The sequence below is a fragment of the Ambystoma mexicanum genome, chromosome 10 (assembly GCF_040938575.1).
Source record: "Ambystoma mexicanum isolate Mex_15411 chromosome 10, UKY_AmexF1_1, whole genome shotgun sequence".
NCBI classification, from domain to species: Eukaryota; Metazoa; Chordata; class Amphibia; order Caudata; family Ambystomatidae; genus Ambystoma; species Ambystoma mexicanum.
This window is the reverse complement of record NC_090932.1, coordinates 1254277283-1254292632: the sequence shown is the minus strand read 5'-3', so window position 1 is coordinate 1254292632 and position 15350 is coordinate 1254277283. Positions and strand designations below refer to the sequence as shown.

The following is a 15350-nucleotide window of genomic DNA, read 5'->3' as shown; positions in this document are numbered from 1 at the left end:
CGGAGAAAACAAGATGACAGGGCGACCATGAGTGAAAACCCTTCGACTCTGTGTTTGCAGGAGGCCGTGACACACAACAACGATGTCAGTGCTCGGGGAGGAGGCCACGGCCCATAGGTGAGGTAGGAGACACATGATCCATTTCAAGAAGCCCGCTAGCCAATGCAATAGGCGTGATGGGACACTCTCTACTGGCGCCAATGAAGCCTATGTGGAATTGCTTGGAGGGCAGCAAAGGTGATGCTCGGGATCACTCGAATAGTCTTACAGAAACACACTCACGTTGCATGCCGTTGAACCGGTGCCCCGCTATCAAAAACATGCTATGCCCAGACGTGTGTGTGTGTGTTTGTTTACAATGAAACTATAGTCTCACATTGTGTTCCCGCCCATTGTTAGTGGCAACCTGCTGTCTATTGGTGTATAAATGGGAGGAGGGGTTGTCGGGAGGGGGGGGCATAGTAAAAACACTAATGTCACATCACAGTATTACACTTCCATGCCAGATTTCGTATAGTAGGAAGAGCATGACATATATCAAATTACCATATGTATTTCCACGCACCCCTGTCTACATTTACACGTATAATATGCATGCATATTTAGATGTGTGTGTACGTGTATACATGCACGTGTATATTCCTATGTACTTACATTCGTAAAATAAGTGTTAGGTAATTCCAACAACACTCCGTTGTTATTGCGTGTGTGTTAGTAGCAGCAATCACTTGGTGTGTCCAGAGAGACCCAAACATTCATTGTTCTGCAAAATTGAGTAATGCCTACTTTGCTGCTGCCATGCTGTGTGTGTGTGGGGGGGGGGGGCTGTTCTCCAGACTGTAAACTATTTATAAGCGCAGGGCACTTTCGCTAGGTAGATGCATGTGTGGCTATTATGTAAACATTCAATATCAGACCAACAAAACCCCTATTTACTCCGCACCTGATAAGACTGTCAAATGTGTCTGAGTGACCGACCAATCAAGATAAGATGTCCATATATTTGGCGCTTTGGGAGTTAATTGCCACCCTACTGAATTCGAGCGTTTTTCCTGCCTGGCGTTTCATGATTCCTCGCCTGAGCTCTTCCTGTTGCTGGGTCTTCTTCAGATTATCTGAAATAAACTCCCGTGACACTACAATTCTTTCTATGGAGACCCTATGCAATATTCGAGTTTATGCGATTAAGCAAGAGATAGGAATGAGGCCAGAGCACGGCTAATCGCCGCACTGACAAACAGGGGCGCGGCGGGACAGTTACTCAAAAGCTCCTGAGAGAAGGATGCATGCCATCAAACATTGACATGATACGGTAATGGCAAGACTTCCAGACCACGGTAGTTGGCGTACATTTCATCGGGTTCTTAATAGAGAGATACGCCTAAGCGTTGTTTCATATCACAGGATATTATCATAAACCCCTCCAGCGTGAATGGACATCTCAAGCTAACAGCCGACGCAAAACTTAAGATCAAATAGTGCAACTGGAGAGCAACTTCCACAAACGGATATCCCTTGAATACTAGAATCACCATAGTCAATATTTTGAAAATACGTCCACGATCATAAGTGTCCACAACACTTTAATGTGGTGTTCTTTGTTTGGAACTTGGAATATTTGTCAGAAACAACTACATTTTGTATTTTTAAGAGATCTGAACTATTATAACGTCTACTGTTTATACCAAACCATTTTAGATTTCAGTACGAGTGCTTATATTTCAGCAAGCAAAAATGGGTGGGTGCCAAACAGGTTCCGCCTTTGATCCTTTATAAGCCGATGAAATCAGCAACACAGAGTTGATGACACTTATTAAGAGCGCCTGGAGACGCTGCACTGGGTAGGTTATCCCATAGTAGTATAATTATATTTACTAGTGTTATTACTATTGGTGGTAATGAATATTCCTGATTTTAATATGATCTCTGGATATGCACAGTGCTAGCACTGAAAGAAGTTTATCTGTGAACGCTTTCCAGATGTCAACATTGACAGTTCAATCTCCCCGAGGGTGAGCGGGGGCTTCTGGGCCGAGTACAGTCATCACACCAGGTGATCTCACAGTGGGTTGTGAAGCGTGTGCTTTCTAGTGATACTGCATTAAAGAAAAGTGTACTTATTTTAACCTAAATGTGTAAATGCCCATATTTACATTCTAACACACATGAGAGTACTCGGGGAAGGGCGCAGAAACGCGCGTTTATTTTGCATCCATTTTGATCATTTAAGGTGGCAGGCTGTGCACGCAGTATACTTCTTGACATTAGATTTAGGCGTGTGAACCCTGAGCAAAGCGATTATGTTAAAGCATGAGAGTTCTTAACGTAGTTGGTGTAATGGTACACATAGAACTATAAATGCTTCGGTGGATGTGCTGATGGTTGGCGCATCATTGGTCGCACTATATAGGTTTTAAGGTGTTTATACATCACTCACACAGGTTGTAATTATGAAATGCATATAATGTATCCTTTCTTCAAAGCAAAAAGCAACATGCTGCAAACATGACGCATTAGTTGAGCCATAGCTATTCTAACACATGTTTCGAAATGTGTTTGTGTTTCTTGCAATAAGAACGCTACTTTTCTTCTACCCAACGGTGTTGAAAAAGTGTTGTCGCCAACCAAAGGAGATGTGGGAGCTGGCAGAATTAGGCCGAGCACCTGCTCCGAAGGAGAACATCTAGCTGGCAGAATTCCCCCAGCGCCCAATACCTGTAGCCTGCGGCTCGTGTTAAGAAGGCTCGTCTGTTGTCGTGCGTGGTGTGCATGTGGATTGCACAGCAACCCTCCACCCCTGCGCGAAATCGCAGTGCTCCGGTAATACCTGCAGGCCCGGGTGAATGGCTGCCCGGTGTAGCTCCTTCGGGCCTCTTCGCTTTCTCCGGGAAGGGGTGGGTAACGATGCCCCCTTAGCAGCACTTTGGCGCGAGTGAATGCAGAGGGAGCCGGCTCTGGCAACAACTATCTGCCTTGATTACGCCCATGGAACCAATCACACATCGGCCTTCTTTCGGAAATCGAAGACGGGGAAAGAAAATGTAACCCCTTTTCTGGCTGATCGTGCTTTCAGGCACCAGTGATGAGGCCGAGTCGAGCTTCGCCCTCTCTTTCGCGGCGCCTCTCGGCCTTTCTCCGATCCCTGTATCGCTCCCCGCTGTGCCAAGATGCCCAATCTGTCAGACGAGCCCGACCCAATTCCAAAGAGGTGATAACGGGCGGAGAATGCGCATCGGTCAGCTGTGGGAGAGCCTGCTGCCGCGAAGGAGCGATGGCGTCGGGGCGAAAGTCCGAGCCCGGCTGGAGGAGCGGCCCTCTGGGAGGACTGTCGCCCCTTGGGCCTTCCCTCCCTGCCTCTCTTCTCCGAGCACGGCCCGTGGTCTCCTCGGGGGGCAGAGGCGGGCGAGTGCGCTGGCTGCAGCGTGAAGCAGAGCGGCTCTCCGGCAGGAGACGCTGAGCGGACTGGAGTGACGTGGGGGGAGCTCTGCTCTGGAAGAGCTCTGCGTCTGGCCAACCAGCTTTGATCCTGCTCTGTAGACACACACACTCCCCCACCTTCCTCTTTCCCGGTTCTCGAGTCTCTGCCCCTCGCGTTCGGTCTGCCACTGCGCTCTACTGTCTGCCTTTCTTTTTCCGCTTCCCCCTCTTTAAGATGCATTCAGTGCTGTCCACTTCAAGGTTTTCTCACTGCTATCCAATTCAAGCTCTTTCCCTTCAGTTCTTTTTTTTACCCACTCAGTGTCTTAGCCTCGTGACAGTGCCCTTCTGCGTCACTTTCGATTCTTAGACTATTTCTTTCTACCCTTCTATCGCTTCCCAGTGTAACCGAAAAGCCGACCCACACAAGCAGTGATGTCTCTCGGACGCATCGAGCAGTGCGTGTAAACTTACCATCCCTACCCGGCCCTCTGTAGCCCAGTTAATCACCTCTCTGCCAGGTTTGTTAGAAAAGGGGAGACATCGAGAAGTGGAAGTGAAGATGGACCCAGTGACATTTGTATCTACAAAAAAAAGATCAAAGATCCGAGGCTGGATCGCCCTGACCGCAGGAATGCTCTAACGATTTAACTTGAAGGGAGTCCATATACACAAACTCGGGGCCATTCTCATATTCAAATAATCAAGCCGTCACCGAGGGCTGGAGACGCTTTTTTATCTCGCTCTCTTTCCCCCCGCCCCCCGCCCTCTCATTCTCTTATGTTCGCCCTTTTCTCCTCTAAATGTATTATTTTGAGGGTAAAGTTGAATAGGTCAGCGGCGCAGAGTGAACGGTCCCGCCGCCTCTTTTTTTTCCGTCTGAAGAGAAACAGATAGGGGCTGCATTTTTGATAAGGTTAAGAATAAACTGCATGGTTTGCATCATCTTTTCAGCCCCTCGATGTCCTCGACCGCCCCTCCGAACTCTCCCCCGATGCTACCACTTTGCCATTTTCGTTCTTGGATGTACCTCTTGAATCTAGAAAAGAACCCAACACGAAAATTGAGATGTCAGATATCGCCGGCTCTCTGCCCCGGTCTAGCGTCTCGGGGTACAGATTCCAAAAAGTCAGCCCCCCCCCCGGTGTACGACCGTGCACGTCATTCAGCGACGGCCCCAACCCGGCAGTTTTTATTCACAATAAAACCCCGCAGCGGCGTCTACTGTTCTCATGGAGCCTACGCTCTGTGCGATAATGGGGGGGGGGGGGGGGTTCTATGCATTGAGAGGGGTTGGCGAAGTGGCACAGCGTGCAACTGAATCACACAATCTTTAATCTGTACCACGTGTATTCCAACCTATACTCGTGGACTGTATATGTCGTATATATATATATATATATTTTTTTTTTACAGTGTATGCATTTTCCAAATAAGTTTCGTAAGTATACACATTGGGACTGATTCAGAGAGCGTTTGCATATGGGATTGCGCCCTTGTACAAGCAGGCCCATTAACTTCTCAGGAATCCATACTTTCTCGCGCTATCATAATAGATCGTGTGTGTGTGTGTGTGCGCGCGTATATATATATATTTAATGAAAGTACATCGCTCGCTGTAACGCTCGTAAATATATAAGTCGTGTATTATATAGATCCACCGTCGGCATTCATCTAGAAGTTAGCGCGCCCCAACTATTTTGAAAAAAAGAGTTTGGAAACTATGTGGCGATTTGGTTTCTAGATGAATTCCTTGATCCCGTGTGCACCTCTTCCCCAGACAGAAGCTCGTGTCAAGCTGAAGCATTGCAATGAAACGGAACATGCGCCCCCAGGCTGACAGCGAGTCCAGTAGTGGCCTATACCCACGCTAGGCACCCGCGCCCCCGTAGACTTTACCCCAGCATGTGCGAGCTCCAGCAATAAACACGGGCACTCACCTCGGGAAAAGCCCCTCCGTTCTTCTGTGAGCGGCCGCGAGCAGCGCTTGTTAGTCCAACTCAGACCCGTGGAGAAGTTTAAAACGACCCTGAAGAGCACACGCCGGTCGAGGCAGAATCCTGGACCATTCCCCGTAAATAGCCCCACAACTTTAGGCCGATTTCTGCCACCGGGAACATTAAATGTCACTGTGTATGCCCGATATACACTAATGAAAGAAGGGCCAAGGCACGGGGGTAACTCTTATCTCGCAGTCACTGCACCTATAGGACACGGAGACGTCACCAGGCACGCAACTGACTGCTCTGCCATGCCGTGATCCCAAGAGGAAGATGCATGTGAGTTCTCTTCAAAGATCTAGACCGCCTCCCTCCTCTCTCCCTTCCCCCCCCCTCTCTCTCTCCCTCGCCCCCTCCCTCCCAGCAAGACCGACACTAATATGTAAATAAAATATGTCTGTGGGAAGGAGAAAATAAAAACAAATATGCTATCGCCGTGCTTCTAGAAACAATAATTGTTTGCAGATGCCTTCATTATGAAGGCTCTCCCTCACAATGTTCTGGCAACGAGCTGGGGTAGGTTTTATTATTAGCCGGAAAACTTGTCAAATGAATGTTCAAACACCTCTTAAGGCAAGAGCAGGACGGCCTATATATAGCAAGTGATAACCTGGGCAGTTGCACATTGGGGCCTGGCAACCAATTACTTGCCATGATGAAAATGTAGTAACGTAGCCTGCATTCCGCCAAGATAAACTTCATCCGAAATCCTCCCCGGACACCGCGGACAGCCCTAAGGCATCCAATCAACCCTTTCCTTGGTGAGGGTTCAACATGCGAGTTCTAGGAATCCCCTTTGCGTGACTTTTTTTCAGTTAACGACTTCTTTTGCACATGTCTCCTTAACCAGGCAGAGCAACAGCAGGGCGCTTTGGTAAAAAAAGGCGAAGGAGAATCTGGACTCCAGTGCAACAGAAATTGCGGTGTGGTGGCGCATTCCGTGGTAAGTGACCGTTCTAAATTCTACATACAGATGTGAACATGTGTGTTACCTGTCGGGCAATGTAGTATTAAAAACCAGTACCCGCAGTGGAGTTATGCGTCCAAAAACGTATGTGCACAGTATAGAAGCAAGAATAAAAACATACATACTGGCTAAGGGTTCGTTTATCATCGGCCGTACTAGTGTTCACTTACCTTTTCAAACATTCCGCCATCTCTTGGCCGAATACAATGGCAGTCTCGAAGTTAGAAGGGAGGAAGAGGGGCGCGATATGTGAACCCGGCGACATATTTCAGATGACTCCGTCCTAATGGCAAAAGAGTGAAATCTCCAATTAGGCGACTGATGCCCCTAAACACATGCCCATCTCCGAAAAACATTCTTAAATATAGTGAATGCCCCAGTGTTGTCCTGATGGCATCAAAGAAATACACTGGACCTGATTCACAACGCGCTTTGCAATTGTGAATCAGGACCACCGACTTTTTCATTGCACGTTTTCAAGGGGTCAGTGAGTCTAGAGCCGGATGGTCCTGAAGACAGCTGAGTGTCCATCAGTGCAATGTCTTAGATGGCAAGAGGGAGAGCGCCCCACCTAAGACATGGACCGGGCGGTATGGTCTCACGCAGGAACGTCGTGCGCGTTTTGTGATTCTCGCTTGGATCTGGGGGCTCTTGTACTTGGCTTCTACTGTTGCCTAAATACCACTGTCAGGTATAAAGGACAAAGGAGCGCGACTGTCCCGAAGAGGGGACACTAAAGGGTTGCCTTGAATAGCAGATTCGGACTGGCCTACAGGGCTATGCTCAAACCAAAAGCGCAAAATACTACCGTGGGACAGTTTTTTTTGTGTCAAAGTGTGCCGCTTTTTTAGACAACGTGAGCCATTTTGATGAGTTCCTTCTCTATGTGGCTAGTAGTTTTGAACTTTGTTGATGAATACATATTCTTTACATTGCACAATTTGCATTACATTTTATCACAAAACTCCCCCTTGGGTACAATTCAAACAGTCTGCCACAAAAGGAATGAATTGCCGTTTGCAACTCTGTGTCACTTTCTCGTTGGTGCCCGAGACAATTGTATGCCCCAGTTCCACCCTACCAAAAAGATTGAATCCCCTCACCCCACAACCTCCAGTTGAATAGAAACGTCCCCGGAGGAAGCATTAGTGGCCCTTTACCTGCCTTTATTTGTATCCTGTGCATCTTCACGCACTGTGTTTTCCCGAGAGGGCGTGTGTGAGAGAGAGCGAGAGAGCTAAAGAACCCATCCGTAACAGGTACAGCATGTGCCAAGAGTCCCGTTTTCGAAATTCACATGAACCAGGAAGCCTCTTTACATGACCAGCAAGCCTCTTTACATGACCAGCAAGCCTCTTTACATGAACCAGGAAGCCTCTTTACATGACCAGCAAGCCTCTTTACATAACCAGCGAGCCTCTTTACATGAACCAGCAAGCCTCTTCACGTGAACCAGCAAGCCTCTTTACATGAACCAGGAAGCCTCTTCACGTGAACCAGCAAGCCTCTTTACATGACCAGCAAGCCTCTTTACATGAACCAGGAAGCCTCTTCACGTGAACCAGGAAGCCTCTTTACATGACCAGCAAGCCTCTTTACATGACCAGCAAGCCTCTTTACATGACCAGCAAGCCTCTTTACATGACCAGCGAGCCTCTTTACATGAACCAGCGAGCCTCTTCACGTGAACCAGCAAGCCTTGCTTACCCTTGACCGGAGAATGCAATTTCATGAATTTACGTTTCTGGGCACAGTGCTGTTACAAACACACAAGCACGTCCCAGAATTAGTTTCCGGACTCTTTTATTTGCCTGATCTTTAAGAACACCATTGACCTGATTCACGAACTACGCTTTTTGAATGAAGCTGTGCGTGATAGTGTCCTCGCCGTGTTGTTCTGGCTAGTTTGTCCGAACTGTCTTGCCCTCCCAATCACTTCCTTCGTACTTGCTGTATTACTTTTGAACAAATGTTTTCGGCGTCATTGTCTAGCCATTCGCTATGCGTGTCAATGATTTGTAACAAAACGTTGTCCTGCGCACTGTAGAAGAAACCACGAAATACGCAAACATGATATAGGTCAGTGTTTCAGGGCCCGGTGTATATTGCTATTTACCAATCCTACGCCTTTCCCTGAACCACTTGTCTCGTGGGGCTTTGTGTCTCATGGTGCAAGGTCTATTTTTAAATTGTACGGGATGAGAAAGAATTGTGCACGCGAAGGTCACCCGAGCAACTAGTGTATTGGCGTCGGGCCACATCCACGTAGAATCAACATGGTGACCAATTAATGTAATATACGTTTATATGTGTAGAACAAACGCCAACCCTTTACCCTCTCTCTCTCTGCAGGCAAACCCACAGCACACCCCAAACCTCTAAATATCTGCTCTCAATAAAGTATACACATAGTCCTGTCCACCCCATTGCAGAAGATCATGCAGATTCCGTTGTTTTGAGAGCACATTCGGTCATCTTCATGCCCGAAGAAAAGAAACACGTATTTTCTGTGTTGTTAACATAAACATGCTCGGCATTTGCACATTTATACGAGGAAATGTGAAAAAGCAAATGCCCGTGCAGACATACATGAACAGACACACAGACGTGCAACATGAATCGATACATTAATACGTATATAAGGAAGACATAGACTCGGGAATACATATTCATGAAAACACACACGCACGGAACCATGCGATAAAACGGTCACATACGTAGCAAAGTTATATAAAAAAAATGCAAATAAACATTAAAATGTACATAGAACATTGCACGTGCAGACGCGGCAGCGCATATGTGTAAACGTACACACCCCGTGTACATATATGTTATACCCACGGAACCCGAGTGATACACAGGAACGTAAGCTTGCACGGACCCTAACGTATAAATAGCTACACCTAATATAGTATGCACGGATTGGAACTATAAGCATTTCAGGGTACCCCCCACCCCTCCTTCCCCATCTGCCACAGTGCGCAGATGCAGCACGTATGCGTGTGGAGCGCTATAAAACACCTGCAAAGCCATACATACGAACACCCGCATGCAATATACACCAAGACTGTGATGTTTAGAAACATGGATGCATAAAGAAATAAGCATAGACATATCCACACCCAGGAAGAGTTTAACAGATGTAGTGAATGACCTCAGCCCTGGGAGCAGGTGACAGCGTGGCTTGCAAGTGGCGTCCCCCACGCGAGTAGCGTGTGGCAGGAAAACATCCACTGAAGGTTCACGGAATCATTCCCATTCCTTTTTTTTGTATTTCCTTCAAGCCATCATGATTATATAATCATCACGGTTTTACTTTTATAAATAACACATTTCTCTGGGCTGCAAGATACTCAAGTGTGAAATCACACACAAATGCATTTCGTTTTCTCCGGTTGTGCGTATCTAACCCTATCCTTCCATTTCGCTGCACCTCTATCCTTCTTATAAGCTCGTCCCTTCTCGCCCAGGCTTCTCTCCATTGCTTACAACTCTTCCCCCCTCTCCTCCCGCCCCCCAATCCGTCCGATGTACTTCACCTGTCTTTCGCCATCTCTCCTTCGGCTCTTTCTTCTCTCTGCTTTTGTCCGTTGTCGGTAACGCACGTAAATGCAGATAAACAGTGGCACGCTGTCGTTTTGCACTGTTTAGTGGACAGGGTCGTGACCCACGTGTGGCCAGCCGAATCGAGTCGTGAACTCCGCATCTCTACTCATCTGTGGGCATTGCTGTGATATTAGACTGTCTGCTTGAGTGTATTTTGTTTCTGTTGGTCTCTTTCCACTAGTCAGAAATATAGTGACTTGAACTATTACAACACTTAAGTAACATTACACATTTTATATGATTCCCTTCTTGTATCACACATTTCTCGTGCATCAACTTTTAGACTAACGTGAAGTATCGTCATATATTTACTATAGGACTCGAAACACATACATTGTTCTATGGTAAGGAGAACTATATGTTTAAAAAATAGGCCACCGCCACGTACTGTATGAGGCGGCCTTATTTTGTTGTACGCGGCACTTGATTCAGCTAATCACCAAATTACTTTTGACATTTACAAAACCAGGGGTATTTTGTTCTGAAATATCAGGGAAACCTATATGGGCTGCAATATACAATTACAGAAAATGTGCAGTAAAAAAAATCATCCCGTAAAATCTGAAGTGCCTGTGAATATTGGTAGAAGTTTAACACAAATGTAGTGGGGGTGGTGGGGTGGGCAAGGCAGTGGTAGCACAACATGCGTGGTAGATAGCTTGCCACGTGTGTGGATGGGTAAAATAAGCCTGCCCTGCAATTAGTTTTAGTTGTTGCTCCCATGTCAACACAGATTGCAGTTTAGCTCGACACCCTGCAAGTTCAGGGGATGTGGCTATTTGGATTTTTCTTTTTCAGACTTTGCTGGTACCTTATATGCCTGTATATTTTCCACAAATACAAACTAAAGGGAGGCAGGGAAAGTCCCGATTGCTCCATGCAGGATTGCAAACCTTCCAATCTGCCACCCCAGCCCGCTGTGCATGCTCGGCCAGATGCTGCAGTCGATGCATAAAATGACCTGACCAGGGACAGGTGTAGCTTTGTTTCTTCACAACTTGAACCTCTGGTTCTCCAGATGTTCTAGGATACGACTCCCACGATGCCTCACCATTGACTATTGGCTAGGGCTGAGGGGAGTTGCTGTCCAAAACATCTGGTAGAGGTACATTTTGCAGACCCCCGCCTCAGAGTCAAACAACAATAGAAAGAGGGCCCACATTAATACGAAAAGGATACATGATTCCAATAAATAATGCATTTGTTTTGGCCATCAATATGTTTCTAGGGTTTTTAAGAGGAACAAAATTGATTCATCGTGTGTTGAATATACGCTTTTCTATATGCACGGCATATTTTCCAACGTGTTCCTATTTGCGCCAGGCAACGTCTCCCAGCAGTTGCTGCCACACCCTCCCAGCAGATAGGAAGCATCGCAATTCTTACACATTGCTTGATTGATTACACCCTCGTCAAGGCCCAGGGTAAGTGATCAGCGCAGAAGGAGATCATGAACTATACCATAAAGGCATGCTCCAAGAGCACAATGAACACTTCCTGGGACTGTGGGAATGGCTGCAAAAATAGTGGATTCCATTTCATTCTCACTTCAACCTCTGCCGGGTACCAAAGTATGAGCTATCATTTTCCAGTGTGTTCACACTTAAAATATTCAGGCGAAAATGTCAATTTTGGGTAGTTGGACAGGATGGAAGATATGAATATACTGCTCAACTCGCCCACATTTGGAGGGAGTCACTGGCCATAAACCTCCCCTCACCCGCCAGCTACAAGCTATCACCCACCCTGCCTGCAGGCGAACAAAACCGTTTGGGTAATTTGGCTTCAGCCCGCCCTTCCAAAATGCTGGGATAACACTCTAGGCCCATTCTCCCCACGAGACCCGTAACGAGGATGAGGCTTGTGATAAAAAGCGTCCAGGACGCACAACTCGTGCCGTACCTTAACCGTGGGGTGCAAGCTCTTTGTTCCTTTAGTCTCTGTGCATTTATTTCTTGGAAAATGTTTAGGTGATTGGAAATGTGGTACATTTGCCTCTATAGGCCCATATACTAATCCAGTTATTTGTCACATCTGTGCCTTCATACGAAACAATTAAACAATGGTCTAGTTTTAATCAATATTGTATGCTAGTCTGATGCACAATAAAAGGGTTTGTTTTTTAGGTGGACATTTGCATTTTCTTAGGACCTTGCATAATAAAAGCCACATGTCTGTGCTAAACAATGATTATAGACATGGGCCTTTAATGCACAGTTTCTTTTGCTGCGTGCCTTTAAGTCCTGAAAGTACAGTTATAAGAAAGAAGAGATCTTCCATTCTCACATTACTTTTCATTTTGGTACTTATAGGCTTTTATTTAAGGCGTAGAAAATGAAGCTATAATCATACTATTTTTGCTTAACATGTTTCTATACGGATGTGTTTATTGCCAGGTTGATTAGTACGTTCTTTGTTCACTTTGCAAGTATATCTATAAAAGGTAGCTCTTGGAAGCCAAATCATAACATATTTTATAATAACTAGACTTTTGAAGGTGTGTGGCCAAGTGTCTAAACCGTAGAGTGTGTTCAAATCTTGGCATCGCCACTTAACCAAAGTGCATGATCATGGGCAGGGCATTTAATCTCACTGTGACTTATCTGAAAACGTGATTGGGCCTGATTTGCAAAATAATTTTATAATGGTGCAATCTCATTGAAAAAAGCTTTGTAAATCAGGCCCACTGTGCGCTGTTCAAAAGCACAAGCACTCAGGTTTAATAGAATCCTTCATATATTATAATATTCGTGACCATTTATGAATTGGACAGCACAACGTTGTCTCTTGGCTTACTCATGGCAACACCACTTGATTACTAAGACCCATTCCTGACTGCAAAGTGAAATGAATGATGCATCACGTTTATTAATGTAACCTTTGCATTCGACTTTTGTGTACTTACAAATAAAGGCATATTTCACACTGTTTGCTGTCTCTTTAACTTGCTATTGCAAGAAAAATTATTGGAAAATGTAATGTGGTGATTTACTATCGATTGATGGGTGCAGAAAATGATACAATATTTTAGATAGAGGCCAGAGAGCCTGCTATCTATGTATGGTGGATAGGAGGCTCTGGCGTACCAATAAAAGGTCACTGAATCCCCAAACCTCCTCCATGGAGTTTTATGCATGGGGACCCTTTACAATACATTCCACAAACATCTGTGAGCCCATGGAGGGAATTTCTCAGTCAAAGGTCACGTGACTCCACTTCCATTATTCAGGCTTGACTGCCTTCTAAGTGGTTGTGAAAGAGTGAGATATATCAATAGAACCAGTGCTGCGCTCACTTGCGTCTCCTAAATGAGATACCTTGCCTGCATGATCATTGCTGCTATATCCTGCCAGAGATAGGTCTACAGCTGGTGTCTGCAACCTTTGTATCTGCAGATATTTTGGAATACAACTCCTATCAGCCCCAGCCAGCACAGCCAATGGTGAGGATCAATGGATTCATAGTGAAAAACACCTGGAGAGTCAGACGTTGCATACCCCTGGTCTAGAGCATTACATTAGACGGGTAAAATAACAATGAACAGATGGGCAGTGGAAGCAAAGCAGTCCTAAGAGATCTAGGTATCCGATCCTAATAAAGCTATTTTGACAAGATCTGAGTCTGTACGCCCAAACCCCAAATAAGGCGTTGAGCTAATTAAAACGTACGTTCAGGTGCTTATCATGGCTTCTTACCTGACAGTGTCTGGTCACTTCTCAACAAAGAAAGTCCAATATATGGACTCTCCCGTCCCCTGCTCACTTGAATGCTGATACACAGACAAATAAGTACACAAAAATCAAAAGACAATCTGGGTTGTGCTCAGCGCGTTTCGGGGTAAAGACTCCTTCTTCAAGAGCAAATCATACTGAAAAAAATCTAAAACAAACTGAATTCAATTTCACGAAAGCATTTTATTGTGTGTCCAGAATTTCTAACAATACTCAGAAGCTCTCAATCTCGTTATTAGGCAACAAGTCTAAATAAACCAACATTTCATTCTAGTTAATACAAAGAGTTTAGGAAATCAAATAGCAAACCCAAGAGCCAACAGGATGTGACCATGTGTTATAAACGAGATATTGATTCTGTACACTCGCCACCGCCCTCATGTAGCATGCTGCACTCATGCGTTTTGTGAGTTACCAGCATAAGCAAACCCGACTAGCTAGGACCTACCTGGCATTAATGTGAAAGCTCAATCAAACAGATCAACCGGAGTTAATCAAATTTCTATAGAGATCCACAGGCAATATGTAAGAAAGTAAGCACATCCAAGAGTGGAGAAGTTAGGACCCATTGGCATATAATTCAAAGAAGTGTGCCACCCCAAAATTGGATATGCACCACTAATCCTATTAGCAAAAGCTTTAACAAGACAATCCACTGTTGGTTCCCCAAACATCTAAGAGAAAGCAAGCGTTCTTCACCAGAGTTGTTGCCAGAATACTCCCTTATGGTGTGGGGTGCATTTAAAGGCCCCAAACAGAAGTCTCTTCCACATAAATGACAGGCATGTGAACCATGGAACAAAAACGGCCTGGCTTTTTCTTTTGTCTTTTACCTGAATGGCAGGCATTTAAACAGTGCAACAAAAAAGGCCTGGTTTTTGCAACAAAAATGGTCTGGCTTTTTGTTTTGCCTTTCACCTGAATGGCAGGCATTTAAACACAGCAGCCCAAACGGCCCGGCTTTTGCTTTTCACATGAATGGCAGGCATTTAAACACTGCAACAAAAACTGCTTGGCTTTTGCTTTTGTTTCATGTGAAGTTAAAGAGCCCTGTGGAAAGGGGCCTACCTATCATTATCAATGGACAAGTAGCTGTTTGATTTACAAAAGAAGGAGGAATGAAAGAATCCTCTAATATGCAAAACAGTATATTTCACCACTATGGGGTGAAATAACCCTGAATACCATAACGAAAGGCCAGAGTCAGTATGAGGGTTTTCCATAATGAAAGACCCACTGTGAATCCACATGAAAATAAGGCCCTGCAATGCCTAAACGAAAGGAGCACATTTAGGCATCTAAGCCTGGTGATGCCTAAAAATGTTCCTTGCAACACATGAGGGAAACACCTCATGATACTTTGGAAAAAGGCCTGGAAAAGCTGAGACCATATCGGCGGTATCCAGTGTGTAAATTAGTGTGCAAACTTGTACTGCAGAATGGAGTTTTTCACTATGACCAAAATCATTGCCTTCAAAAGCCATTTTCTTTTTCAGTTAAAGACCTGCTCCTAAAAATATGGGCATAGCTTTCAACAAAAGAGTTGGTTTCTGTCATGATGGTAGCCTGAACTGGGTTAAAAATCTGTGGTCAAAGCCTTTTTCACAGCTGGGATTACAAAAGGCATTT

General features: G+C 45.4%; 1 protein-coding gene and 1 long non-coding RNA gene across 4 annotated transcripts in view; one reads left to right on the top strand and one right to left on the bottom strand.

Moving 5' to 3' along the window:
- TBX5 (T-box transcription factor 5) overlaps positions 1–4102 on the bottom strand; it is a 409300-nt gene extending 405198 nt beyond the window's left edge. The window contains exon 1 of one of the 3 annotated variants that reach the window (XM_069619223.1): positions 3892–4102. In XM_069619223.1, coding sequence (XP_069475324.1) covers positions 3892–3894 — 3 coding nt within the window. In that variant the 5' untranslated portion in view covers positions 3895–4102. Of the gene's footprint in view, positions 1–2827; positions 3601–3891 lie in introns of those variants that run through there. The other 2 variants (XM_069619221.1, XM_069619222.1) reach the window with 2 other exon arrangements.
- A 1739-nt stretch (positions 4103–5841) lies between these two features.
- Positions 5842–15350, top strand: part of LOC138492205 (uncharacterized) — a 95394-nt gene continuing 85885 nt past the window's right edge. The window contains exons 1-2 of the long non-coding RNA XR_011276165.1: positions 5842–6178; positions 6268–6360. This is a non-coding gene — a long non-coding RNA (uncharacterized lncRNA). The remainder of the gene's footprint in view (positions 6179–6267; positions 6361–15350) is intronic.